Below are 10511 nucleotides of genomic sequence, written 5' to 3' on the forward strand. Positions count from 1 at the left end.
ATAAGGACAGGTTAAAACAAAGAGAAATCGTGTTTACGCCCCTGGGAATCCAAAACGATATTTAAAAAAAAAACGAAACCAAGATTTCCAAAATATATTTTTATTAAAGAAAAATCTATTTTAAAGCAGTCTTTATGTCTACTGTACACATAAATTAAAACGAATGGTTTCGCTTCATTCGTACCGTCAGCAACGCAAGTCATGCAAATAATTTAGTAGACTTATGACTTAATAGGAAACTTCGAAAAAGCGGCACTTTCGTTCCTTCCCTTCTGTAGATTACATTATGGAATAATTACAATTTCTGAGTGCTCTTATCATTGAAATATGGTGATGAAGAGTTTGAACGCCTTTACTTATAAATTATAGGTAATACTCAAATTTTGCTTATACCAATGGTGCATATGAAATATAAATTAGGAACAATTGTATTTCATTATCTTTACATTATGGTTTTAAAATAATAAAGCATAATATGCTTAATTATATAATTGTCTACGTAAATATTTATTAAAACATCTGGGGAGACCCTCAGATATTTTTGAGAGGTAATAAATATTTCTGACAACTATTTGGATACCAAAGGGAATAATATTATAGATAAAAGTATTTTATTATTATCACGTGTCTATTTTTACCCGGCATTTAAAGTGCCTGGTGACTCTCAACTAAATTGATGATCAACATGAGAAATATTTAGTTACCTCTACTACACACCACGATCAGTGGCGGCTCTACGATGGAAAATATTGTAAACCCGATGTTGTTACTATAAAAGCGTTAGTGTTTCGCACAAACACACACACTCACACATACGCCTTGTATCCTAAGGGATGAGCGGAGGCGCAACTGGTGCAAACGCTTTCCGCCGTATTTATCCCGTTACATAACAAAGGGGGCGACCCAATCGCCAGAGCGGGCAGAAATCCCAGACCCTGGACTGATACTGAGTAGAAAAACTCAATATCACTTTACCCCAGCCGGGGTTCGAAACCAAGACTATCCCGACTAATGTTTATCGATAATTGGGTCTATCTGTATGACAAATTTCTGCATCCTTTCACTCAGCAGTTTATGCGTTAACTTTTAACATAAACCATTTTCACAACTTCCAAATTTAGTTAAGAGACAAAATATATCCTTAGAAGGTTGGTTTCTGTTTTATTTCTTGTATCGTAAAGCCGCTACTGTCTGCATATTTTTTTTCATACGGAAATATTAAATCTATTGTTTAAGGCATTATTCACAGATATTTTACCAGGCAGTACACTGCTTTCGGTCTATATCGGTAACTGCTACATTATTATATATATATGTATTTGCCTATACAAATATTTTACAGGTATACCCTATAGAATAGCGTAGTACAATAGTGACTATAATATTTTGTTACTACTTATTTATACGTTCGCATCCATTGTGAATTCCGTCTACGATCATGAAATAAATGAACGTGGTTGAACACAGACCTGTGTTGCGACACAGCCCAGCTGCTTGTGGGAGGCTGTGATGGTGTAATTATTCGAGGTTTGGTGTCATATTAATCCTTAAGCTCAGCGGACTATGGGCGCGTGAGTTCCACATCCACAGGCTTTTCTCTTCCCTTTGGGATGTGAGCTTACATTGTTTCGTATTTCTATAATAATTGGTAGGGCGTGCATTCAGAGGACAAAATCGTCTCTAGTATAAAGCCCTAGCTACAACTTAATCATTGTACTGTGGAATGGCTAGCTTTGCAGTGTCCAACCAGTCGAGTAACAGCCTGCTTTGTTATTACATACACATCCTCACAATACATGTTACTATTGGGTATTTGGCTTTATTTCTTTATTGCTTTCATTATTTTGTATTGGCTGTTTTGTCCTCCTTTCTATAAGAACTAATCCAACATTTATGCTAGTTACCAGCTTTTAAAACTGATAAAGATGGTAAGATCCAAACAGAAAAAGGATGAGCAGCTCACTTTGAGGCCACTATTGCGTATATGTGTGCGAGCGAGATAGCAACTTGTTTGGATTTCATAATATTTCACGTATCAGTTGCTGCCTTGCCTTAATGTACACACATTTTATTGATGTTTTCGCATAAAAATATTTGTATTATTTGATATTTATTTTGCGCATAAAATGTCCAATATTAAAAACAGGCAAACACCCATTTTATAATGTATAAAACCATTTTGCATAAGCATGTCGTCGCTGTACAAATGAATTCATAAAATAAAACCACACATACTTAATACAAAATAATCATCAGCGTTACATTTGATTGTTATTTGGTTGTAAGTTGTACAGCTTTACCCAAAACATATGTCTCTTTAAGTAGATCGAAGTGTCGAGAATTTGGCACTGTGTTTAAACATCCATAATGTGTTAAAATCCCAAGCGCTAGAACTGTAAATGACGTTTGTATAAGACTGATGGTCCGCAAAATTAAACAGTATAGATTGTATCTTTAGAGGGTCCAATACTACAGCAAGGAACATATATGACGGCAAGCAATCCCCCAAATTATGTATCTGTTAAAAAAAAATTTCTTTCAAATCAGTCCATACTTTATGTATAAGAAAGACAGGGATCTATATAGTGGGTAAAGCGGTACCTATATGGCTGACAGCTGGTACTAGTTCTTCCAGAAGTTAGGGTTCTGTTGCAACCGCCGCTCGAAGTTCTGGTACCAGGTGTGCAGCGTGTTGAGCGGAATGTAGGACACGCCGGGCGTCGGCGTCATCTGGTCCTGCGTCACCGAGAACGATGCCACGAAGTTCACCAGGTTCTCCAGCATTTTTTGGGCGAACGTTACGTAGTTATTTGTTTCTTGTGCCTGCACACAATAAATACAGTTTGTAATGTGAATATAACTTTTGTGAAAAACTCTACTAAAAATTATTGATTTATGATTTGGCCCTTAGCTTGTTGTTTTAGTGACTAATATAAAATTAATCTGTAGTACTTACAATAAAAGAGCCCAGCAACTGCACATTGGCTTCTGGTTCGATGGATATGCCGATCTGCGCATTGTGGCAGATTTGCTGCTGCCCGAAAGTGCTTATGAATTTGTTTTCATCTGGAACACCCATATTGGTTTATTAGTCTTTATAGCCAACTGTTACTTTAAGAATCTACTTAAATTAATGGACTGACTGCTCGCACAGGCACAAGCGAGCCTCGTATTGTGTCGCCAGTTTCTTAGACTTTACGGTACACCATTTAGGCAACTCGCTTGATGATGCGCGAGCTATAAACCAATAAATACTTACTAGTTAACTCGTGGAGTTTCTTTAAATTAGATATCTTAAATATAGTGGATGGTTTGGCGTTGGATATGTGTCCGACTAGCTGCCAGTTGGGCGGCGCGGCGGGGTCGGGCCAGCTCCAGTACACCATGCCCGCGGTGCCCGGCGGCAGCGGCGCCGCGCCCGTCAGGAACACCGCCACGTGGTTGATGGAGTCTGCCTCTGTTATCGTCACGAGGAACCGCGTCTCGGACAACGGCGTGAAGTCTGTTTGCACCTGTTCCATTTAAATGTTTATAGTCTTAACGGTAAAACAGCAATAATGCTAGTGAAATACTCTGTGTCTTAGGTTGAGAAATGTATGGGTTATCCAGTTCAATGTTTGCATTAGGAGACAACGTAATTCCTTAATGTGATGCTGGTATGATGGTGTCTTCTCTGTTTAAAGTTATAAATAAGTAATGGTTTTACATTTTTACTCTCTTTTCTGTTTGTGAGCTTAGTGCAAAATTTTTAGATTATTTCAAACTAACTTGCAGAGCAGCAATATGAATATTTATATTATAAATTAAAGCTCAGCTTAAAATTAAAACTCCATGATATGGAAACCCGTAAGATGCCCAAGGTAATTGGCCACAATTTTTATGACATTAAAATAATACTATTTTGAATGTTATTAATTAATGTTTTATGTGTTTCCCATTGGGTCCCTGGATGGTTTAAGTTCAGAATTGGACCCAGTAGGTGGTGCTATATTTGGGTACTAGCTCTAATTCCTGTTTAGGGCAGGACAATGTCTGTCTCGGCCACTAGTACATAATAAATTAACAAAGTTCTACAAAATGCAACGAACTCAAAACTCGGGCAAAATTAAGTCACATGCTTACATACAACAGTAAGTTTTAAATTCTATGTCCTATACTTAAAAGAAGCCAACATATTATATTGTTTAATAGAATGTTTATCTGCAAACTGTCATCCTTCATGTTACTTTTGGAATAACTTTAGTCAATTATACTGGAACCCCCCCCAGTCACCACATTCAGTGTTATTATGTATAGCAAAATGTTTAAATTCATTACTGAGAAATCAACCTATGAACCTATGAGCCATATATGCAGTTATCCACTAATGTTTGTAACTTTAATGCATTAAATTATTAAATGACTTTCCTCGGCTATTCTCTATGAAAGGCATTATGAATTCCCTTCAAGTTTATAAACAAGAAATTGCTTATGAGTCACCAAGGTTTAGTGCCTACACATAATAATATTATAACACCTTTATATGCAGACTCCTTGTTATATTTGATAATTTATTACAAGACCAGAATTTTATTTGTCTTGCTTGAGGATATCAAAAAATGCGTGTACAATAAAAAAAAACAGAGAATACAAGATGTCCATATGAGGTATACCGTATAGATTGCAGCAATCATTATAATATGAACAAAGCATGCCTATACAATGGTCAGTATCATTATGGGAATATTGTAATCCAGATAATGAAAGACATATCGACATCAACTATTGCTAAATTAATTGATCTTAGTAATAATATTACTTTTATACCCTGGGAGTTGTAAAAGATAAAGCTTTTTTACTCATTGTAAACCAACACACAAGATGAGTTATTTTCGTCATACTGACATAAACTTAAACCAAATTGAATTACTCACCAGCCGTCCGGACACAATTAAGCCAAATACGTTCGACATTTTCTAGAATTTAGTGTTTAAACGTCTGAGCTGACTATAAAACGCGCTATTTTGTTCTACTTGCTTCTAGAAACAATTGCATTTTTAGCATCTGTGGTACCTATACTCGTATATACTATAGTTGCGGTACATTGACAGCTGTTATGCTTGTTATCAATAGATGCGTTTAGTTACGCATTTTGCATGAATATAAGTCTATAAAAAACTTATGGTATATATATTATAACATTTATATATATAATAAATTGTAACTTATTATATTTTTATGTGTAGCAAACTATTTAGTTTTTTGTCAAATAAATAAATTCGGACGAATGTTACGTAAGCATAAACCTACGAGTCAAGGCCATTTTCAAGGTCGGTATTTAGTGATATTATTATCAATGATGTGCGAAGCTATGTTTATGATAAAAAAAACAACAGCGCTCAGTTTCAAGCGTAACGCCAAGTAATTTTCCATGAATATGTTAATATTAGGATGTACCTACCTCTATGTATTCAGTATATTTATACATATCTAAGTACCTACATACATAGGCGATTGGGCTATATTCCGTCTACAAGGGCAAAGGATTTGCTCCCGTAGACGGTATAGGGCCCTCTGACCTCATATAATATTATTTTGCTTCACTAAAATAAATTTCATCTTACTTTGTACTTACTTACTTTACACAAATTATAATATTTACATTTAAATTAATTTATGAAGGATTTAAAATATTCTATTTGTTATAAAAGGTCGAGAGGTACCTACTAACATAGTGTATAAGGTCAACTAATAACTAAACTAGCTGAATGCGAATTATAGAATAGGTACCTATAAGGGAAAAGTTTAGATCGTGGCACCAGGCCTTGGGTGGTGTCTGTAAAGTAATAAATTGGTTTGAACTGTGATTGCTCGACTCGGTGGAACCCTAAAATGATGATTTAATATGAAGTGACTCGATTGTAATAGGTTATTAGATGTATTAGGTTTGGGACGATGATTTTGGGAAATGGAAATTACAATGTCAATAAGAGTCACGTAGCTATTCATTTATTTATGTTTCAAGAACAAATTCACATCCGCGAGAAAACAACAGGAACTAGCACCCAGATAGACTTAGAATAAACATAACATATATTCTCAATAAGAAAAACATTGAATTAGAATAGTATAATAAAAAGCGTTAAATGCAACAAATTATGTGAGAGAGCGGACCAGACAAATGGAATAAACAGATAAGCCAAAGCAAATAATGCTCGTCACAGATAACGACAGTCACAAACGGTCGACAAGCGAAGTGTACGCGGCGCAACAATAAAATTATTACATAATAAATAACACAAATAATTACATCACATTACAAACTAGTGTTAATCCTGCACGCAACATTCTGAGCACGAAAATCTCAAACGCGTCTCATCAGGTAAATAACATCATAACAACTGTGTGTCACACACTAGACTACATATTATAATGTGGAATCACAAACGTAATACTATTATAGTATACAATCAAACGTATGATAATACTTTAAAAAGTAAATTTTGTGATACTTGTATCATAATATTAACTAGGTATCATACTATTACTAATTATTCAAGATATTCATATTATTGTACTGATATTTCTCAAAGATTAATAATATAATATTAAATTGAGGTTTTTAGTCCCGCATGTATGGGTAGTCGATCTCTCGCAGCGGCACGAAGGTTTCCTTGATAGATTGCGGCGAGGTCCAGCGCATCACGTAGTTGGGGCCGCCCGCCTTGTCGTTGGTGCCGGACATGCGCCCGCCGCCGAACGGCTGCTGCCCGACCACCGAGCCCGTCGACTTGTCGTTGATGTAGAAGTTGCCCGCCGTCATTTTTAACTCCTCAAGTGCTATTTGTAAGAAGTTCACATCCTTGGAAAACACTGCCCCGGTCAACGCAAATTTGGTTGAGGATCCAACAAGTGCCAGAGTCTTCATCACGTCATGGTCGTCATACACGTACATAGTGAGCACGGGGCCGAAGATCTCTTCTGTCATTAGCTTGTCATGCGGGTCAGATGTTTCGATGATGGTGGGCTGCACGAAGTAGCCCTTGCTGCCATCAAACTCTCCACCTCCAAGGATTTTGTTCTTAGGATTTTTTTTGGCACCGTTGATGTAGCCTGTGATTCTGGCAAAAGCTTTGTCATCAATAACAGCTGCAGTAAACACAGAGAAATCTGTCGGGTCACCAATTTTCAGTTTGGCCCGTTCTGCCAGTAAACCTTCTTTGATGGGTTCATACAGAGACTTAGGAATGTATATTCTTGAGCAAGCCGAGCATTTCTGTCCACAATATTCAAATGCAGATCTAATAGAGGCATTTACAACTGTGGCCACATCAGCAGAAGGGTGCACAAAGTGATAGTTCTTGCCTCCGCATTCCCCAATCAGTCTGGGATAGTTATGATAGAGATTGAGATTCTTGCCAACCTCATTCCAAAGCCAATTGAAAGTTGGTACTGAACCAGTGAAATTAATGCCAGCTAGGAATGGAGATGTTGTGATGACACGTCCAAAGGTTGGTCCGTCAGCTGGAACAAAATTAACAATGCCATCGGGAAGGCCGGCTTCCCTCATAATATTGAAGATCCTCCAGTTGGACAGAAGAGCAGTATCTGAGGGTTTCCACACAACTCCGTTACCCATCAGTGCAGGTGTGTAAGCCAAGTTACCACCTATGGCAGTGAAATTAAACGGGCTGATTGCAGCAATAAAACCATCAATGCCACGGAACCTAAGGGAGTTTCTTGTCACAGTTGGATTCTCAGATATGGGCTGATATTTGGCATTTTCTTTCAAAAAGAACACATTGAAGCGGAAGAAGTCAATCAATTCTGCAGCAGAATCAATTTCTGCTTGAACTACTGTCTTGGATTGTCCAAGCATGGTGGCAGCATTGAGCTTTTGGCGGTGAGCCCCTGCCATCAGTTCAGCAGCATTCTGCCATATGCGGATTCGCTCATTGAGAGGGGTGCGGTCCCAGCGAACCTGCGCCTCCACCGACGCCTCGATTGCTTTCTGGATAGTCTTTTCGCTAGCGTAATAAAACTTGGCTATCTTTCTCGAGTGGTCATGCGGCATCACCTGGTATTGCGGCTCGCCATCCTTGATGGTCTGTCCGCCGATGACGATCGGTATCTCCTCGGTGACGGCGGCGGTGCGCTTCAGCTCATCCGCCAACTCGGCTCGCTCACGGCTGCCGGCGCGGTACGCCAGCACCGGTTCATTCTCCACATTGTTGTTCTGCAACTTGGGTATCTCCACCACGCTCGAGATGCATCGCTCCAGGGAGCGTCCGCGGAGCGCTCTCGAGCACACCGTCAGCATCGCGCTCATGCCTATCACCAGTCAGCTGATTATCGAACGACTGCGATTTCGTAGAGGCGAGCCCTCGGGATAGATAACAATACTCCTCTGCGGTCGCGCGTTACGTAAACTCGTGCGTCAACAAATATAACAAAAAAATGCTCGGAATCGGCGATTTGCGTCGACGACGGTGGGCAGTGGCGAGCGGTATGACGGCCTTCTACGATTCACATTTTGCAACGAAATGATACAGAAATAATTAGTCGTGGTTTCGCACGGATTCTACTAGTCAGTTGAAACTCCACTTTTTTCTAAATGCTTCTATAGATAAATGGCAAAATTTCGCACTACTTTAAAATTTCACCTAATCTTGACGTCACTGTAGTTTTCCTACAGTATTTTTATTAGTATTACTTTTTTATGGGTTTACAACTCGTTACTCGGACTCAGTTGACATTTCACAATTCCAAATCATGTTTTTGGCGCAAGTCACTTAAATTATTATTTGTCTCTTTCTAGCATGCCGTAAAACCTTCCAGTTAAAACGAGCGAGGTTCGATATTAAACTTCATCTTGCATTGCGCGCGCACCTGCGCAAAAATATTTGTTTTGTTATTCTCTTTGGATCTTCATAATGGCCATGAATATATAGTTTGTTTTGTGATAGGATAGATATGAGGATAGATCATTATTTACTTACTGAAATCATGTAAAAACCATAGACAATTTTAGACTGATAACATTTTGGAATTGCATAAGGCTATGTCTTCACTCTTCATGCATTGTATCAGAATTTATTGATTTACATGCAAGAAACTTACGTATTTTACGTGAATGTTACTGCGCATGCTTCCAAACCTAGTTTAAAGTCTTATGCAAGATCCGCAATTTGTGCTAACACGTAATAATAACACTCCATATATTTAAATATACACCAAATAGATAGTTTACGTTATTACTTACTTTTTATTTATTTAAATGAACCTGGTTGAATATCGTATAAAAACCTTGGAAGTTCGTGTACAATTTGCTAGTGGGGAAAACCTTTGTTTTAAAATATTATTATAACATTGTTTTTCTTAAATTATCTATGTGAAGTATTTCAATATTTTAGTCATTTTATAGGTTTAGAACCAAGCGCTGCATAATATAAAAGTCATGGGTTAAATTCCAAAAGTCAGGCAATCCAAATCATGAGGCATTATGCCAGCTTGATGGACTATGTTTCTCTCAGTAATTGAAGAAGCCCGTGCTCCAATAGTGAGGAGGTATTCGGTATTATTATACATATAATATAAACAGATGATATTTTTTCATGTTAAGTAGATACGGCGATATTATGATTATAGTATCACATACGCTTTAAATAGGCAGGTACAGTCAGCAACAGAAGTCGTTGAACATAATTTGTTTCCAATATTTCCTAATCATTATCATTTACCATAAGTTGCTGATTAATTTAAAAACAAAACAACTTGTCATAATTGAACTACAAAAGTAGCTGAACGCAGTCAAACCATTAACTGCTAAACATTACGAGCGACAATTTTTATGATCTGTAATAAATACAAATGTGGCTGAAATTAGCAAATTCTTTGTTTTATATGCAAGTTTTTTTTTCTATTCGTTAAATTGAACCCATCAAGCTTCAAGACACCAATATCGCGAAGCGCAGCGCACCGCGTTTTTTTACTATCAAAACATTGTCGAATAAATACAACAGTCCAGGATGTTAATTAAATTGTTATTTTATAACGTATTAGCTTTGGCTCGCTACTCTGCCCGCGTGAAAAAGTTTTTCAAAGATAAAAGTCGTGCTTTATATTTACTCTGGATAGAAAGTAGCGTGTAGGGCTTAAGAGTAATGTAGCTTCCTATTAGTGAAATATTTTCAAAATCAGTTAAGTAGTTCCTGAGTTTAGCGCATTCAAAGAAACAAACCCTTTAGGTTTATATAATAGTATATATTGAAGTTAATAACCAGAATTATAAATTTTTAAGTATGAACAAAACATCATAATATATTAGAAAGTAATATTACAACATTAATAGGAATAGGTTAATTACATTTTAAACATCCTATTTTATAGAGCACTGGCCAGCTTAAAAAACAAATGTGTAAATTCAAAATTATTCTGGCAGGAGATTCTCCTCGTAGGTTTCAACGTAAACGTCAGTTTATTTTTCATATTTTTTTAAGGGTGTACGAGCTTTTGCCCGCGGCTCCACCCGC

The 10511-nt window shown here is 37.2% G+C and overlaps 2 protein-coding genes across 4 annotated transcripts; both read right to left on the bottom strand.

The window, feature by feature from the left end:
- Nucleotides 1–79: 79 nt before the first annotated feature.
- LOC115451433 (protein OPI10 homolog) lies at nt 80–5095 on the bottom strand. 3 transcript variants are annotated; one of them, XM_030179751.2, is made up of 5 exons: nt 4914–5095; nt 3260–3512; nt 2957–3075; nt 2602–2823; nt 80–2518 (listed from the first exon to the last, which is right to left on the bottom strand). In XM_030179751.2, the coding sequence occupies exons 1-4, from the start codon at nt 4950–4952 to the stop codon at nt 2623–2625; spliced, it is 612 nt and encodes a 203-aa protein (XP_030035611.1). In that variant the 5' UTR covers nt 4953–5095; the 3' UTR covers nt 80–2518; nt 2602–2622. The 3 variants fall into 3 exon arrangements, with proteins under 3 accessions (XP_030035611.1, XP_030035612.1, XP_030035610.1); XM_030179752.2 differs by having other exon boundaries at nt 80–2823; nt 2957–3066; XM_030179750.2 differs by having other exon boundaries at nt 80–2823.
- Nucleotides 5096–5962: 867 nt separating this feature from the next.
- Nucleotides 5963–8732, bottom strand: LOC115451432 (delta-1-pyrroline-5-carboxylate dehydrogenase, mitochondrial). The gene has a single exon (XM_030179749.2). It carries the CDS (start codon nt 8306–8308, stop codon nt 6602–6604), a length of 1707 nt encoding a protein of 568 aa, XP_030035609.2. The 5' UTR covers nt 8309–8732; the 3' UTR covers nt 5963–6601.
- Between the last annotated feature and the right edge of the window lie 1779 nt (nt 8733–10511).

This window comes from Manduca sexta, chromosome 28 (assembly GCF_014839805.1).
Source record: "Manduca sexta isolate Smith_Timp_Sample1 chromosome 28, JHU_Msex_v1.0, whole genome shotgun sequence".
Taxonomy (NCBI): domain Eukaryota; kingdom Metazoa; phylum Arthropoda; class Insecta; order Lepidoptera; family Sphingidae; genus Manduca; species Manduca sexta.